Below are 19,068 nucleotides of genomic sequence, written 5' to 3'. Positions count from 1 at the left end.
AAAACACATCAGAGAGACCTGTACATGAAAATGAGCAGTTTCACTTAAAAGAAATCTGCAAAAAGTGGAAACAATGGTTATGTGTAAAAAAGCTCGTACTTTGACCTGTTTTTAACTAAAGTTTGTACTCTAGTGGAGTGGTTTTGATATACAGAGAAAACTATACACAATGGGACCAAATAGTATGTCAAAAAGACATTGCTAGAGCCCTACCATGATATGCCTAGTGACTCCAGGGAACTGGCAATACCAAATGTTTATCTCAATCATTCCAGGAGAGGTGTTCATTGCACATTCTTAACTTTCTTATTTTTACACCCCATGAGCTCACTGCAGCAGCAGCCAGCTGTGCAGGCAGGACCCCATTCCACTGAGGCATATTTACATGTATCTGATGATAGACTTTCTCCAGCTGCCCAAGTCTAAATATGTGTGTGTATATATGCATATTGAACAACTGTCCAAACAAAAAGACCCTAAGAATGTCAGCAGTTAGGACATTATTTGTATTATCCCAATGGCAGAAGCTTAGAGGCTTTCTTTCCCCCACCAGTACTTGTCTCCCAGTGGTTCTTGCCTTGGAACTGCTACTGCTCTATGCAATAGCATGCTGTTGCTGCAGCCACAGGAAAGGCTCTGCGGCCATTAATCACCATTAATGTCACGAGCAACATGTTACACTGTGCTCTGAGCAAGGTAGGACAGAAGGATCCCAGTGCTTTCAGGGAACCTTCACAAATATCCCACACACTACTGCTAATGAGCTGATCCATGGTGATGGCAACCTCAAAACTAAAGCAAAACACTTCAGAGTAAAAGAAGAGTGGAACACCAAGATGTTTTCATGAGGCCAAGGCAGCTCCCCATACACCTTCATTAGTTCCGTGGAAAAAGCTGTTTTGGCTTCCCCACACTGCTAATGGCAACAATGCATTTAGGATGCTCACCCTGGCTCCAAACAAGCCAAGATGCCCACAAGGGCAGCACTGAGAAGATGCAGAATCCTGGGGTCTGGAAGCTGCATAGCTGTATTCTCAGGGAATGTGTGTGAGCTCCTCAGCTTCAGTGCAGCATCGTGCTGATGCACTGTACTGCCTGCACTCAGAGTGCTGGGGAGGACAAGCCCAGGACAATTCTGCATGATACCACGCTGCTGTATGTCTGCACATGCTCTCTGGTGGAATCAAAATGAAAAACTGAATGGCAGCAATTTATCTGCCTTCTGTCTTTTCTGTACTTCTCAACCATAACTTGAACTGCTTAGGATAGAAGCAGAGTTTGCAGTCTCTCTAGTTCATGGATCTAAGTCTTTTTGCTGAGGAGGATCATGAAGGAAGGCATTCCCACAGTGCACAAGGTAGGGACGCCTGCCTGTTGCTGTCCTCTAGCCCCAGGGGAAGATGCCTGCCTGCTGCTGTCCTCTGGCATCAGGGGACCACTCCAAAATGCTGTACACCAAACACAATCTCTTAATAAAACAGTAAAACATTTGTTAGAAATTTCCACAAGTTTACAAAATATCAAGCCAACCAGGAGTTGCATGCATTTAGTGTGAAAGTCAGAAGCGGTTAGAAAACAAGCAAACCAACCAAAGCAAGTATACCTACAAATATATATATATATGTGTATATATATATATATATATATACAAATGGCATAGAGAAAAAGCAGCCATCTATACACACATGTCAGGCTGGGGACCCTGTACCTTCAAAGGCTCAGTATAAGAAAGTGAAAGAAGTAGAAAGCAGCTCATGGGACTCTCCCCTCAGGCCTGGTGGCAGTAGTGAAAAATCTGAATGAAAAATTCAGCGATATCACAGTAAGTCACCTAACCCTGCATGAGGTGGCAACACAGTAACATCTGGGCAGAGGCTTATATTCAGTAAACGCTTTGCATTTGCCTGCAGGTCTGAATCTGTATCACTTAGCAGCTGGCTAATGTATGACTAGGGCAGCTCCAAAAAGGAGCTGTGCCCCTCCTGCCAGGGCACAGTTGAGTTGCTGGCCCACCAGGACTGCTAAAAAATGAGCAAACTATTAGATCTTCCCTGTAAGCCAGTTGGACTACATGGGATTGAAACTTTAATAACTAAGAAACTTGATCTCTAGTTTTTGCCACAGCTACTTGGTTCAGGTCCTGAGGCAAGTAAAAGACTGTTTTCAGTTATCCCAGGAGACTTAGCATCCACCTAAATTACTGATCAGAGTATGGAACCTGCTGAGCAGGTTCCCAAATCATGGAGTGAGTGCAGAGAGAAAAGGAAGAGATTGGCAAGCTGCATGGCTGTTTCTGCAGCAGGCTACAACCCTCCTCGTATTGTGGTTTGATGTTTCCTCATCTGGAGCTCCTCAGGTTAAGCAGACAGCATGGAGCAGTCCCTCAGGGGCACCTGGCAAACAGCAGGCCTTATCATCAGACTGGCATGACTTCTGAAACTACAGTCTTCCTGGGCAAGTATCAGCTGGCTGGAGCTTGCAGACTGGTCTTAAGTGTTTTGAACAAAAAACCACAGGATCACAAAGCAGGATCCTAGCAGGAAAGTCATTACACCACAAGGACAAGTCTACTGTACTGCTGTGGGACACATTCCCAGTTCCTTGGAAACAAGACATTATCATGTAATTTATATGAAACTGGGCAAAGAACAAAAAGCTTGAATTAAAGAGCTGCTCCCTGGAAACCACTGCTTGCATTTGCCCTCTGAAAGTCAGCATCAGCATGGTAACTGAATCAATGTTGGGACCATCAGCACTGCTTTGCACAAAAGAGATGGAATCTTCCTGGAGTCAGATTAGCCCTCAAGACGGGCAACACAAGGACTGTGTCTCAAATAGAAAAAGCCTAATGAGAGAAAGAAGTTGTGGCTGGGGGAAACAACAAGATTTTAATTCTGTTTGTAACATGAAGAATGTAGTCTTGGATTTTGGATTTTACTGTTCTAAAGCCTACAATTTGAAATTAGCAGTAATCTTGTGGAAGGGCCGCAGCCCAGGCAGGTTATGACATGGGAGAAAAGAATGGAACTTTTTCCCTTATTCAAAGGATTGCTGGGAAATTGCTTGTCCAAAGGCAATCTGCAACTATTTAGTTAAGAGACTTTGGAGTAAAGAGGAAGCAGAGGAAGCAGGAAAGCCTGAAGGTATGGAAATGGACAAGGCAGAGGAAAGAGAAATAAAACATATGGGTGGTTTGGGAAATGGAAGAGAATGACAAGGAAGAAACAAGGAATGGAAAAACCTCCTTAGTCTGGGAAAGCTGAACATCTGGTAGAACTGAACTTTGTGGCTGGAGCACAAAAGTGCTATGTAACCAGCTCACAGATGATTCAGCCTAGGAAAAGACCTAGTGAAGGCTGAGTGTGGAAGGCAGGATGGCAGCCCAAGAGGGACAGGCTGTGATTTCCTGGAGTGGGCGGATTGGACTGTGGTACTTCTGGAGGCACACTGCCCGGCCAGGACAACGCCCACTAGGTACGGAAAGGGTTCTGCCTCTGTCAGAGCAGACATCCATTCACCTTTCAATGCCAGCTTTACCAAATATTTTCTCCTCTGCTGTGGTGTGACACTGGAGGGAAGGAGCAGCTCAAGTCTGTCCGAAAGGACATTTACATCACTTCTCCAGCAAGACTACAGATGGCATATCCAAACGCATCACTGGATGCATTGGGCTTCCCTGCAAACGCCCTGGGGCGGATGGGGATCTGGCATTCCTCATTGGAGAGGACAGGTGGGCAGGGCAGGGTGAGGGGAGGGGTTGTTAGCAGTAAAGTCTCACCTTCTGCGCCCCTGAGAAGGCGTGGTAGTAACAAGAGACATAGGTCATTATGGCCTTCTCATCCGGCCTTAGCGTGCCTATAATATCTGTGCAGAGAAGGAAAAGAGGTTGAAAGGATAAAGTAAGAAGCAGCACATAGGATAAAACAAAACAATCATGGGTGGCGTGAGAGAGGGGGAGAAAACTTCCCATCATGCATTGCAGGACAGGCCAAACAGATTTCCATGCGGAGAGCTGGGAATTCGGATCAGAAGGTGGCTAGCAGCGTTGGCTTGTGGCTCAAAGCGGCACCCCTCCCTACCCCCCAATCCAGGGGGATCCTGAGAGGAGGATCTGGGCTCTGCACCTTCACAGCTGCGGTCTGGGGGCCTGGCCCAAGGATGCAAACAAGTTGTTTGGAGATCTGAACGCCCGCGCTCGAGGCCCTCCGTACGCCGAGGAACTGGAGATCAGAGCCTTCCTACGCAGTGCACTTCCTACACAGGATCTGCTCTGCTGCAACGCGCACTGCCTGTTCCTAAGGCACTGAAGTACAGGCGGCTGCTTGGTTTTGGCAAGAGATGTGTACAAGGTTTCACCCACAAAATGTTTTCCTGAACTGACTCCATTACCAACAGGAAAATGGCTTAGCCAGAAGTAGCAAGGACTCAACTGCCTGATTTCCAACACAGATGAGAAAAGAGGGGGAAAAAAAGATACAAATGAACAAAACCAGGCATCTCTGTCATGATAAGCAATGCTCTGTTTGCAAAACCACCATGGATGTACTTGTTAGACATGCTTTGTAAGCCCCAGATGAACTGAGACTGAATTTGTGGCACAACTTGAGAAAGCAGCAGGTTCAGACCTTAAAGCAAGGGTGCTGGAACCTGAAGCGTACATTAAGGCAAAAGAAAGCTTTGGCCATTCATTAAACCCTTCATGAAACCTCAGTCAGCTCTGTTTCTCCATCTTTGGAAAAGGCAAAAAAAAGTTAATAGGTATCTATATTATTTTCCCATGGGGGCAGGCTCCAGTTTCCTGCTGGGCAGAGCATCTATGTGGTGGCCCTTACTTTTTGTGAGACCAAGCATCCTAGCTCAGATTTACCAGGAACAGGAGGTACAGGTTCTCAGCCAGCAGGACAGCAGTTTGTAGGGCAAATGGAGAAGGCAGAGCCCCCTGCTCCCTTAAATTTGCATGTGTGCCAAAGTGTGGCATACCTAAGTGCCATTGGAAGTACTGCTGACTACAGGGAAATGGAATTCCTGGCTCCCTTGCCCCATGTATTATATCTGGGGCACCACTTTGAACCAACAGCCAACTCTACCAAGAACATGATAATAAAGATGCCCGTAGCTAGAGAGGAGAAAGAGAAAGAAAAAAGGTTTGGACATTAGCAACGGCACCAGGTGTGCTCTGTGGAGGGAGCTTGGGATCCTGCGATACCTTCTGGGCTCCTGAGAAGGCGTGGTAGAAGCTAGAAACATAGGTCATGATGGCTTTCTCGTCAGGACGGGCAGTTCCAACAATGTCTGTCAAAAAAAACCTCACGTTAAGAGCATAATCAACTGATGGGAGGAAAGCAAAGGAGAGGAAGAACCACAACTGTCCAGGAGGCCTGCTGCGGTGTGTGCTTGTCATAGTGATTCCACAGGGCTTCCCAGCATTCCCCAGAAGATGTGTGTGTCTCAGAACCCAGGATCACCCTTCTGGTTCCCCTCCCTCATCATAAAATTTCCTCCAGACTCTGGACAGGCTAATGCAGCCGTGTGTCAGCATGTCTTGTGTCACAGCACTTCCCTGTCCTGAGAATATTATTGTGATTGGTGGATTGAATCAACCCAAACTGGCAGCAGGCTGACATGACTTTTATAGCCATGCAATTCCTCCACACAGTTCTGTTCTTCTGGAAAGATATTTTCTCCCTTCTTTTCCATGCCTCCCTCCTCCGTTTCAATACAATGATGGCTTGAATTTCAAGAGGCCCTTTCATTAGTTTCAGGGGAAACTCAACACCTCCAGAGATCAGAATTAATGGTGTGGAGGAATGCACATTAGCTCAACTCCATGAGGAAGGAGAGAGATCAGTAAAGAGAAATGAGAGCTCCTGCCAGGCGCTCTCTTCATCACTGCTACTTTTGCTGAGATCTGAAGCTAAATCCACTTATTTTGGAGGTGTCTGTGTTTCCTACAGAATGGTAGGAAACATTTGAATCTACTCTGGAAACCTCATGATTTTTTTGTTTTTAACCTCAGCATGATGAATGCAGGGAAAGCAAAACTCATCTCCGGGGATCAGAAATAGTACCTAGGAATAGGAACATCCTAGTTACTGAAATATAAATTCACTGGGTTTGGCTGTCCTATTCCCACCTTTCCTCTTTGCTCCTCCTACTCCTTTATTTAACAAAAATCTTTAACTCTTTCTCCTGTCCAACCCAAACCCAAAATACAGCTTCTACCATTGACACCAGCTGGCTTTAGGCAAACAGCCAACAACCAGTGAACTATTTCAGGCTGTTGTTTGTACTCCAGAGTTACAGTCTTCAAAATCTATTGCCAAGCTGGTCCTGACAAGGCTCTGAAAAGTAATCTTTGCTGTCCCAGTGGCCTCAGGGAAGCAATCATAATCAGCAGCAAAAGCATCTCTGAACAACATGGAACTCTGCCTTGGTCTCCAGATCCAGTCAGTGAAGGATCTTCAGGCCAAACACTTCTGAGTAGTCAAGAAAAAGCAGGTTTTTATAATAATAATAATAGTAATAATAATAACAACAACAACAACAACATCATGCCCTCAAAAGGAAGAACACCAGCAATGTCAGAAAGATCACACAAAAAAACCCTGGAGCAAAAGGAACACAGTCCTACACCATACACTAACTCACTATTTGGCCTGATAATTGAAAGGGAACACTTCAGTCAGCAGATGACAGGTGTTACTCATCTCTGCCTCATGTGTCAACCCCAAGCTAAGATCTCCATGCTAGACTCAAAAGACTGAAGGACAGAGGAGGAAGAGGGAAGCAGAACATATGACTCATTATTCTATTTTAACTTTTTCCCTATACATTTACTACACAGTCATGCAGGGAACAGAGGTTACTGAAATCTTGTACAAAAGAAGTCCACCTAGAAGAAGTGGAAAATTTCTTGAGAAAAAGCAAGTTAAAAGCAGTCGGATTCTACTTTACCTTCTGCATCCAGCATCTTCGGAATATCCAGATACTTCTCAGCCACATCAAAAGCTGTGTTTAGATTAGTTAGAGGATCATCCTGGGAAAGAAACAGAGGAAGGGCATCAGCGTCAAATTTAACAGCATTTCTCTCAGAAAGAGCTTGGTTTGGTTCAGGTAACTGTGCTGTCCAGAAAAAATTGTGTGTGAAGCCTCATGTATCAGGATGAAATAATTAGCTTCCTTTTGAAAGAAGAGCCTGGGGACTCATGGTATGATAATTAACATAGAGTCTGTGCACTTGTAAAAAAAAAGGAATAATGTATTTTGTCTTGAACCTAGTTTAAACTAAAATTAGCTTCACATCATACTGATAGTAATGATGAGACCACATCTCACATTTACATCTCATGCTGTATTAGGTTTGCAACTTCCATTTCCAAGAACTGCAGAGCTGTGTATCTGTTAGAACATCTAAGCAATACTAAAATAGTAACAACATCTGCAATGGGTGCTGTCCTTAGCTAGTGTACAGTTTGCTGAACACCAGTTGAGTGGGAGGAAGAGAAATGTTTCAACAAATCTCTACAAAATAAATACATATAGCAGTACCCAGTTTGCCTTGAGTATTGCTTTTCCTCTTGCACAGGTCTTGTACTTTCCTTAGTACATATTTATTCCTCTCTATATAAATTTTCTGTAGATTTTAAAGAGCCACACAAGAAAACATGAAATACAAATGTCATTGAAAATGAAAGACTCTCTGCAAATTGTGTCCAGCATTCAAACATAATAATCAGCAACAAGACACCTGCCAACCTGTATAAGATGCTCATACCAGCTTGTTCCTATATTCCTGTATAACCATGATACTTCATTATTGTGGATCAATCCACTTCATGGATTTGAATTACATTTGTATTATCAGTTTCTACTGTTGAGACATATGGCTTCTACCGGATGAAAGGCTGTGCATAAACTGCTAGTGTTTAGCCATCTTGTTTGGTGTCTTTTGGGAGGGAGGAAAGATGGGGTGGTACTCTCCATATTGCCCTTTGTGCCACCCACACTGAGACCCACATAAAAAACCAGGAAATAGGGAGTAAAATTATTTCACCTTCTTTCTAGAGCGGCATCCATGTTCTGTTTATTTTCTATGTGAATCATATGTCTTTGCTTATTGAACTGACTTGGAAGATTAAGCTGTGCCTCTGAACTCTAATCAACAGGCAGTTTCCTTTGAACCCACCCAGCAGGAAAGATGAAGCTAGGCAGGCTTGGGCAGACAAGGTATGGGCATGAATAGAACTTCCTTTATGGCATTGGTCACTATGCAGCCCTCAGATTACAGCCTTCATGGACTAGGAAACTCAGCTGCTCCAAAAAGCAGTTTCCTGCAGCATTTCCCTAGGAATCAATGATATATTAGGCTGGCATCCAACATCAGCAACATATTCCTTTGGGTGAATGTCTCTAGCAGACAGCAGGGTTTCACCTACTGAAGTAAATCACACACAAAGGCCATTAAAACAGACAGTGATCTGTATTTAGTCCACTGGAACAAGTCAACATTAAGCAAGGAAATGTTGCATAGGCATGCTGTGATGAAGCCAGCAGCTATCACATACAGTATGACAGTGTCAAATCCCCATATTCCTATATAATACACTTTCAATGGTGACTACATCAGATATATTTACATCCACCTCTTCAGAGTTGAGCAGTGGAGGAGGCAGTGGATTTTTACTATTCTCCAGACACAAGGAACCATCATATGGCATGGAATTAGAGGAACCACTTCAATTTCAACCTACTTGTCTTCTGTGCCTGATGTGGAGAAATCTCTATGAACCCATAGCGTAACTAAAAGCCTTACTTGACGAGGTGAGACTAGCTGGTATATAACATACCTTGTTCACTGAGTGTAGACATGGCCCTAGCTTCATTTCGGAAGGAAAAAGAACCTATTTTCTTTTACTCAAGTGCAGGAGTGTCCAGAAATGCCAAGTGGCAGCTCTCTTGCCAGTCTTCCCCTAGCCCATGTGCCATTTTCTATTTCTGTAGAAATGTCACCACTGTGTAGCAAATTTCACCCTATGCTGACCATGACCATCATGGTTGTTAACACCCTGATAGAGTGTTTAGTATTAACACACACCCTTCCTTGGCACAGACCCATCTGAACAAGTTGCATCGTGATCCATCAGCCTCTCCTGGAGGAAAGGGAGGAGCAAATCTCTCCCTGCAGATAGCTTTCCTATCAGTTTGCAAGGAACACCACCAGGAGCACTGTTGCCAAAGGTTAAAAAGAAATTTTTGGCTGAAAGCTGGGAGAGGTTTCCTGATGGGAAAACTTACTGGGCTTGGGCAGTCCCAAAGGAAGGGCTGGAAGTTTTAACGTGGGAAACTGGAGACTCACCTAGATAAAGCCAGCAGATTTCTACTTCAAATGCAAGAAAGATGTGTGATCACATATCTCTTAAGGAATGAAACTAAAGACAGTACTACTGAAAGCAAGCTACCTAAGTCCAAGACTAGCTTTGAGATGAGCAGAGAGCTACACTCGAGCAAGACTGTCCCCTGTAGAAAAAGCTTCACACCTCAAGGACACTGGAGCAGCTCATCACAACAATGATGCTTCTTTGTGCAAGACTTAGGGCTTCCCCTGGAGCTTATCTAAGACTACAACAGGGTCTCAAGGCCTATGAAATTCCTACGAACTCCACCACTTTCAGTTCCATCCCATTGTACGCTAACTGATCATTATTTCAAATCCCCTGTTTCAGCTGATGCCCATGAAAAGGGGCAATGTAGTAAAGACTGGCCTGGCAGCTCCAAGTCTCGCACTGCAGCACCATGGCTGCAGGCACATTTTAAGGGCCCCAACACAGCAGATCAAACAAAAGACAAGTCACCTGTCCCGATTCCTTCCACAGCTGAAACACACACCCAGAAGAGCACTGACCCAGATGAGGCTGCAGAGGTGCAACTCCATTTACATGAACATAGCAATGCCAGGGGCTTGAAGAGGAACAGTAACTTGCCAGACTCTAGCTGGGCTAGCCAAAAGGAAATCTATAGCTTTACCATGGAGGAGGTACTTTGTTTTAATAGTGGCAGACAGCAAACCTGCCCTAACAGATGCCAACCTGGCTCACTCTCTGCTTTTGCTGACTAAAGACTATTGCGGCTCTTCATCTTCTGCCACAACCCTAACTCATACAGGGACTCCTCTCTTCCTCCAGCTATTTCCAAGTCCTTGCAGCACACAAGGTTGCCATGGCAATTATTGCAATGTAACAAAAACCATCATCTATTATCTAGCAGTCAGGAAAGGAGATGGAGGGGGAGGAAAATTGAGAGAGCGCAAGCACTTACTATATCTGCCAGAGTTAAAGACTCTAGGAAAGAATTCCAAAACTCACGTTTTCAGAAATATCTGCATATAACACAGCAGTACACAGACCACAGATTGTGGTATATGATGGGGTGTTGGAGCCATCAATCACTGTACTTGATGAAAGTATCTTAGATGTGGCTCACGGCTGAGCTACAGTCAGAGGCAAAAGGAGGAAGGGAAACCCCATCTTCTCCATGCCCCTCACTTGCAGACCATGAGCTTATCTACAGTGACCCAAGTAACAGCAGACAGACCCGCACTAAACAGAAACTATCTAACCAAGTAGCTGTGGTGTCAGGGAATCACCACCACCAATTTGGACTTGCACCTGCTGTTTTGAGGCGGGGACTATAGAAATAACTTTAGTTAGGCAGTGCCCATATGCAGAAATTGGTTGTGCTTGTTCCACTAACATAGCTAGACTAGGAGAAATAGCTAGGAACAAACTCAATACAAAACAGTGCTGACAAAAGAAGTTGCTAAATTTTGGGAAGACATGCAGCTGCTCCACTGGCTACCTTTTGCAAGTATACAGTGCCAATAGAGGTCTGTAGCCTAGACACAGCTTCTGTAAAAGAGCAGAAAACACTAAAGCTGCAAAAGAATGCTGCCCAAACAAGAGGTACAGTGCAGAACTCTGGGCAGCTTGGACTGATTTCACCTCTTTATCTTGTACATTTGTGTGTGTGTGTATACACAGAAACACACACAGCATCGCCAAAGGCACACACAACTGAGATGCCACTGCTCCCTGGAGCTGGAAGAGAACTTGAGGTGGATCTCAAATCTACTATCCACTGTAATGGCTGCTTCTCAGCAGTCTCCTCTGTATTTATACATTCCACAAAGGGGTTTCAAACACCTAGCATAAAAAAGGTTAACTTCTCTTCAGCACACATCAACTGCCAGAGCTAAAGACTAGGCTCTAAGTTCCTCCCAGCTATTTACTCAAGATTTCAGCTGTTGTAGAGTTCTCCAACATACATTTAATCTCATCCCTTTAGAGTAACTGAGGCAGAACAACAATAAAAACAATACAGAGAGAGTGAGAAGACTTAAGGAGGACAGAGGGAACCGGATGAAGGATAGGATCAAAAGCAAGCAGACATTAAAAGATGCTGGTTCCATTTAACCTTACTCCAAGTAGTAAAAAACCCCTCTCATGTACATTGAATTTAGCTAGAACAATCACCCTATTTTTCACCCAAAAAACCCTGCAGACAATATGACCAAATAACTCACTTTCCTTCGCGCTGTTTTTGCTTGGGTTTGGCTTAGGGCTTTGTTGATAACAGAATGCACTGTAGCATTTACCAGCCTGGGTTTGTCAGGCACACATTGCTTAGCTGTGTTATTTTCCCAAGATTAGGCACTGAAAATGTTACTCTAATAAGTCCTTTTCTTCTTACTGCTCTTTATGTGAACAGGTACAGTCTCCTCCCACTGTTTACTCATCATGTGCTGACTCCAGACACTAAAACCAATCAGAAAATATAACTGACTGCTCTGCAAGACAGTAAAGATCTAAAAGGTTATTGAAAAGCAGATCAGGCATTGTACAACTCGTTGCCTTTGGAATGCAGCTAATTTGCTTGGCTCATTTACATTCTGTCTTTTGCATGGTGGTCCAAGAACCCAGGTCTGTTGGTGATGGGCTTCTATGTTTATTTCCCTAGCTAACATCAAGCACACATGCACTTAAAACACTCAGCCCAGGAGATCTGATGGACAAGCTTTTTGCATTAGCCTCGGCAATAACACATGAATTACGCTCTTGGTGACACTTAATTATGCTCTAGGTGACATGGGCACAGATACAGTAAAACTGGATCTCAGGAGACTGCAGGAATGCCAGTAGGATAAGAACCCAGTTTGATCTTCTACGGCACTGCTGGGTCAAGACATTGGGAGCAGCATAAACCACTAAGTGGTTATTGTCATCATCTATTCAGCAATCTTGTCTCCAGATCACACAGGAAGTAAACTTTGGAGCAGCTTGGTATCATGCTACCAGAATAAATTTTAAAGTAAAATTGAGTTTTGTGACAAATGCTTTTTTGGCACCTGATACCTATGTGCTAGGGGAAGCCCAAAAGCACTGCAGATGACTCAGTGCTGAGCTGGAACCATGTGACAAGTGTCCAGTGAGGGCACACAAACCCCTCAATGAGCTATTGCATTCTGAACACCAGATAACTGGTTTCTAGCCAACTCTCCACAGAAATGTTAAGTCTGATTTGACTCACTAGTCTGTGACATTAGCACAGAACTATTCTCACATTTGGTGTTACTGAGTTTGCCAGCTTTTGCTCATCAGCTGGGATTGGGGCACGTGTGTCTCATACAAGGCAGTCTGAAAGCAGGGAAAAGTCAAGCAGGAAGCTCATTAAGTTCACGCTTCACTAAGAAGCCTGAATGTACTGATTCATCCCTCTTTCCTTCCTCCCCAGTCCTGCAACTGCCAGCTTGTGCTGAAGTTCTCCAATTATGTTTATCAAGCTAATTCTTTTCCCTCTTTACTTCCAAGGAGCCAAGCATCTTGTCTGATAAACAAAAGGAGTTGTACCTTTCGTAGCTTCCCGTAGTCGATAAGCTCTGGACGGTGTCTATGAATTAAAGCACAGAAACCAAGGCCATCCTTCCAACTACGAGAGAAACACAAGAGAGAACAATGAACACTGTTCAGCCACGGAGACACACAGCAGTGAGCATGAGGGAAGGCAGCAAGGCAGTTGCACAACTAATTCTAGTTTAGTTTCCAACTAGCAGTGGTTCTGTAAGTGCTGGGAGTGAGGGATGTCTTGTATGTGCATGAGACTGCAATAAAGACTCCTTTCAACCCCTACAAAAATCCATTGTGCTTAAGACTTGCCCATTGAGTTAGCACCTCATTTCTGGCAGATCTCTGTGCTGAACTCTCCGTGCATATCCTGTGCAGCACGTCAGCTCAAGGGTGAAAAAACGTGTAGACACAAGCCATAAAGGAGAAAAAATTCATTCCTTAGGGAAAAGGCAGGTGTCCTCAGCTAGCTCCACTAAAATACTGGAGAGCATGGATGGCAGTTAAGCTCTTAGAAGCGCTTTACATTATATGGTTCATACAAGGCTTCAAAATGTGCTGGAAAAAAACCCTATTACGCAGAATCTTCACTGGAACATCTGCCAGTTTGGATATATGAAAAGCAGAGCAAGAGAACCTCTTACCCCTTCTCAGCTCTGCCATACTACAAAAGTTAAGAGGCAGTCCTTTTTTCATGGTTCCTAAAGTGTTCTGATTTTCACAGAGCAAAAGCTCTCTTGGTTAGCCCATGGCACAAATGCTGCTCTCAGAGCACTTAATGCCCTGAAGAATTTTATGAAAGCAGCAACTGTAACCTGAATGAGGAATTGGGATGTAGGTACTTGGATCCTCTTAGAACCTCTGCCTTCAATTTCCTAGGCATCTCTCTGGACCACACTGCTACTGTGTAAAGTGCACATGCACTGCCTTCGGAGGCCTGTCAGGAATATTGTTGAATATACTGAGAGACACAGGAAAATAACACTGATTGTAAAGCTAAGTTTTTGCCTGTAACTCACCTGATATGGAAGTTCTGGATGTTTACATTTTTGTACGGGGCTGTCTTCCTCTGACACCATAACAAAAGTCCTTCTTTAGCAGATGTTTCTAAAGAAAGAAAGACAACACATCAATTAACTCATTTTCTTAGAAAACAGGAGTCTCTGGAGCATAAGCTAGAAAAACATCACAAATTCCTCTTTAGTAGAAGACTGCACTAAATTATGTTTTATTTAACTTCACTTGTCAGAAAATGTCTTGTTTGGGAAAGTCTACTAGGATAGTTTTGTTACTATTATCTTTTTAATGAGGTTCAGTAATAAGGAGATAGCTTTTTGGGACTAGAGTCTTGTAGGACTCAAAAGTGATAGGTTCATTTTCAGTGCTAGTCCCTGAATCAAAATATAACACAAAAGTTTACTTTAAGGCTTAGCCATCCTTTTGAGCTACTCTTGAAATCTCTTGCAAGAGAAGCATGTGAAAAACTCCTCTCAGTATGCTTGAACCTGGCCATACATGTCTGTGAGACGTCAGAGCAGGCTGGGAAGAGTAGCTCCCTAGGATTTTTCAGTGACTCACTTAAGAGCACATTTTGGCTATTCAGTGGCAAAGCCATTTAGTTACCCCAGTTGTCCATTACTGAACGCTGACAGGAAAGAACTAAAATTTACCTTCAACTGAGATATCCTGAATGGCAAAACGAAGGATGATGGTCCAGATCATTCCAAGGGTCATTTTAACATTGCCATCCACAATTTCTATGGAAATAAAAGGTAGAAAGAGAAGAAATAGAAGACATCAAGTTGCAACTGCAATACTTGTAAAACAGGACCATTGAGGAACATTTCCTTTTGCAGATGGAAAACTGGAATTCCTGCTACAAACTGTTTTCTCCTGCCTTCCCAGATGCTCTGCTGGTACAGTACAGTACCCAGTAATCAGACTGGTTCTTTTGCAGTACAATACTGAGAGCAAAACAGACACAGATGTTCCCAAAGATTAGGAATAAGCACTAATTTAGATCAGTGTAATTCCCCACAGAAGCCTAAAAGCACCTCCCTCAGGTATAATTACTATCACTTAGAGAAGCCAAACTGAGAAAAGGAAAAGCCTTCCTTCTCTTACCCTATGTCTACCCACGTCACCTATAAAACTGCCCCAGCATAATTTTACCAGAAGAACCAGTAACAATTCCCAGAGCACATGAGCTCTGACAGCTGGTTTTGTCCTGTGAACAAGATACCACCAAGAAAACCATACAGCATAAACGTTTTAACTTCAAACAAGACTAAATACATCAGACTGCCTTTATAGGACTCCTTTCAGTCATGTAATTGCCAAAAGACACAACAGAGCATTTCTCAAAGTCCACGCATCCTGCTGGAAAAGGAAGCAAAGACATGCTGACCAGTCTGTGCAGAATGTAACATAAACCATGAGGTGAGCAGACTGTGCTTTACTGCTCATTAGATTCCACAATATAAATCAGCAAGGGTCAACAGCTTGGAGGTTTTACAAGGCAACTGCTTGCATGTGTGAGGTACGATCTGTTTAGGATGGTGGATCAAGGTCCTGGGGAGAGGCACTTGGGGCAATGCAGAAAGGAGCTTCCACCACGTATGGACTAGAGCCAGAGTCCAAACAGTGAGCAGATGGGTCTCAAGTGCTGATCCTCAACATCTACAGAAATTGCAGAGAGATATATATACAGTTACGGAATTTAGAGCCTTCACATTTTTAGACAGTGAAACTAGCTGAGCTGCTTTCTCCTACTCATCATTCTCGGGCAGATCCCTATATGGCAAGGATCTTTCACAAACAAATGATAAGTTACAAGAGTATTTTCAGTAAGAAAATGGTTAGAATTAACCTAGTGTTTGGAGGCAGAATAATTCAAGTCCCAAGAAGACTGTCAGAAACCATTTTTGTACTATTGTAGACACCTCTGTGCCACTTCTTTCATAAAGATGCCCAGCAGGAACACATTGTGTTCTGGGGCAAGTAGAATTTGCAGTATAGGCAACCGACACCTGTCTGGATTCTGACACAAAAGTAACAATATTTGAACTTTTCCTTTTAAGCTAGTTAAAAAATGCTTTTCTTCTTATGAAAAAATTTCAAAATTTGAATCTCGTTGCACTCAAACCAAAAGACAAGCAGCACACACCCCAAACACACATTTTGAGAAATCGTGTCCAAATTCCTGAGAACTTGTGATTTAGAGATACATGTCGTGCAACTTACAGTGTAAATTAGAATTATAAGCTCTGCTGTCCTTTGACATACACCTGCATTAGGGATTTACAGATGCAAAACACAGAAAACAAGACAGGCCACCTTGTTGTACTGCAATAAAACTCTGTCTCTGCTGCTTTCTAAACTTCAGAGTACACACAGATCTCTTAGTGGGTCACCAGTTTGCCCAGAATTAAACAGCCAGTAACTTTTCTGTTCAGTACAAAAACCCTACAGTTTACTCTTGGTGGCATGAAAAAACTGTGTTTTTCTGTTGACAGTTTTCACACAAATTAATTTTTTAGAGACATTTTGAGGTCAGGTGGTTGTCTGCTAGGCTGATGCAAGAAAATGTCACGTGATGGCAACTGTATTCAGTTCTGTACTTTTTGCATTCTTCACCCCTCCAAAAAAACCACTGCAATCAACTTAAAGGAAAATCCTTACTATTTTTACAAATACCTGAGATACTGCAGCTAAAATAGACAAGAAAGCATCTGTATTTTCAGCTTGCTTGTTTTGTTCATGTGATAGATATTATGGGGATTTTCAAAAAGCAAAAAACTCAATGCTCGTAAAACCCACAACAGTTGCCAGGACTCTCCTAAGATATATTTAAGACCTGAAACTAAATTGAGCTCTTTATTTTAATGGGCTAGATTAAAATCTGATGACAATACTTAAATGCTGACAATGCTTCACGAACAGTAATAAATCAATCAGTGAGCTGAAACAGGCAATTAATATTTCTGTTCCATGGATTTTAATTGGAAATAAAGGTCAAGACACTTACATAAAACCAGATAGTGTTAAGTCGCTAATGTCGCCTAAGAACTTGGCACTATGTTCTGGTCACGTTCTCAAATTCCAGTTTTATAAAGTCAGCTGCTGGAATTAAGATGGAAGCATCCCTTCTTTCCCAGTCTTCTTCACAGCATTATCCATTTAAAAAGGAAGACGTGCTCCCTGTTCCCATATACAATTATTCCTTAGCAGTGCACCAAAACAATGCTGCTGTGGAGGAAACCCGGAATGTTTCTACCACTTCATCTCTGCATGTCATTTTACTTTACACAGTACCACCACCTGCCAAGCAGATACTGATGTCAGTAAGATTAGTGAGTGATCCATCCCAGCATACACATTTAGCAAGCCTCACAGTCTTCAGTCCCGTTCTTTTTGGTTGTTTTTTTTTTTTTTCCCCTCTTTTTAAATAGAGTTGACAAAATGGTTATTCTTTGTTAGAAGCAGGCAAGCAAGAAATTTTTCATTTCTGGTGCTAAAAATCTTCTCCTGGAAACCTGGTTACAAAGCCAGCCAGCCTGATCAGAAAGACTATGCTCCTTGGCCTTGACTCACTTGGTTTTCCATCCCTGCACTCCCCGCTGCCAACCTCCTTTTCCTTCAGAATTCAGGACCCTTCATCTGCTGCCACTCTCTTTCTAGTAGAGTAGAATAGGCCAAGAAACAAAAGTGAAAAACATGGCTGCAAAACAGGTTTGCATGAAGCTTTCTGCTTCCTGGTGATGAAAAAAAAAAGAAACTCCACAGGAATTGTTAAAAAGTTGACTGCAACACTACAAAGGTAGAATAATCTAATGTTTAATTAAAGACACTATGCTTGCTCCTTGCTGATGAAAGGAAGACTCAGTAACGTGAGAGCAGTTCACGTACTAAAAGGCTAGTAATCAGACAGTATTTTCTGAAAGCCTGACTGTGCTTTCCAAGTGCTCTTTCTAGGCAGGGCCTCTGCAAGCACTGTGTGCACTTCACCACCAGCAGCTGTTGAAGGAACAGCAGCAGCAAGCACATGTTATTAATGTGATTTACATTCAACTTGAGGGTTGATCAGTTGCTGGCTAAAGCTGGGGAGGCATCTGCATCCACTAGAAGGAAATTTTTTGCACCAGTGACTATGCTTCCACCCAGCTCCCATCATTGTACCAAGTAACAAGTATGAAAAAACTACAGTACTGGCTGGCTACAGAGACAAGCCTCTTGAAATGCCACCACGTCTTTTAAATGCATGAGCTCATTTTGAAAAATGCAAAAATTATTAAGCTTCCTTTCCTGCCCTGGATAGTTAGAAACAGAATCAACAATAACAAGAGAAGTTGCTATCCCCTCCTAGATACACCTAGGCTGCCCATGAGAGCACAGCCTCTGGTTACCACATGGAGAGAAGTTGTTGCAGGGCATGAACAACTGGCAGGATAGCATTATGATCTGGGAATTATAGACACACAACAACAATGGTGACATAAAGGCTGCTCTGCATTTTGTTTATCAAACAAAAGCCAAATACAGCAGGGCAATTATCCATGCCCCTGTCTTCAGAAAGTGTATTGCTCCTGATGGTCCTGTCAGATTTAGGACAGATAGCTAGCACTGCTAGTGAGGGTAACTCTCAGGTCCCTAACTGAGTGGACAGGATACAGGGACAAATAAAATGCTATGTTTCACTCACTGACATAGAGAGACACCATTTCCCCCCTCTTTCCATAGTGAAATAAATGTATGCTTGCACTGCCTGGTGCTTCAGTAGGTGTTTTAAACTCAGATGGGACTTCTGCAGTCATTGAAATCTCTAAGCTTTATTTCTCCTTTTACTTGTGCAGGTGAGAAGAGCGATCAGTTCACCCAAAGTTATCTATGTTGAAGTGAGCAAGATCTGGTTAAGAAAGCAGCAACTTTCTACGCAGATTCAAGGTAAAAATAAACCAGTCTTAGGGTGACATACTTGACCTATTCAGTCTGTTAAATCCCAGAAGCATTTTACATGAGTATGGAATCTATTACAGCAAAAGAAGCCTCCTGAAGTGTCAGATGACAGTGAGATTTAAAAGCAGATGAAAACCATTTGGCTAGAGTCTTCCCTGATCCAGATTTACATAGATCTGCTGTATGCCACAACATACTTTGATTCTAAAGACTCTGG

The 19,068-nt window shown here is 43.1% G+C and overlaps 1 protein-coding gene across 4 annotated transcripts in view; it reads right to left on the bottom strand.

The window, feature by feature from the left end:
• ACTN1 (actinin alpha 1) overlaps positions 1-19,068 on the bottom strand; it is an 87,160-nt gene that overhangs the window by 19,191 nt on the left and 48,901 nt on the right. For all 4 annotated transcript variants that reach the window (XM_069017623.1, XM_069017620.1, XM_069017621.1 and 1 more), the window contains exons 4-8: positions 14,567-14,653; positions 13,916-14,003; positions 12,903-12,981; positions 6,955-7,036; positions 5,207-5,292 (exon numbers count right to left, since the gene is read on the bottom strand). In XM_069017623.1, the coding sequence (XP_068873724.1) occupies positions 5,207-5,292; positions 6,955-7,036; positions 12,903-12,981; positions 13,916-14,003; positions 14,567-14,653 (422 nt within the window). The remainder of the gene's footprint in view (positions 1-5,206; positions 5,293-6,954; positions 7,037-12,902; positions 12,982-13,915; positions 14,004-14,566; positions 14,654-19,068) is intronic.

Source organism: Aphelocoma coerulescens, chromosome 5 (genome assembly GCF_041296385.1).
Source record: "Aphelocoma coerulescens isolate FSJ_1873_10779 chromosome 5, UR_Acoe_1.0, whole genome shotgun sequence".
Lineage (NCBI taxonomy): Eukaryota > Metazoa > Chordata > Aves > Passeriformes > Corvidae > Aphelocoma > Aphelocoma coerulescens.
The sequence above is the reverse complement of the archived record's forward strand: the minus strand, read 5'-3'. Positions and strand labels throughout refer to the sequence as shown.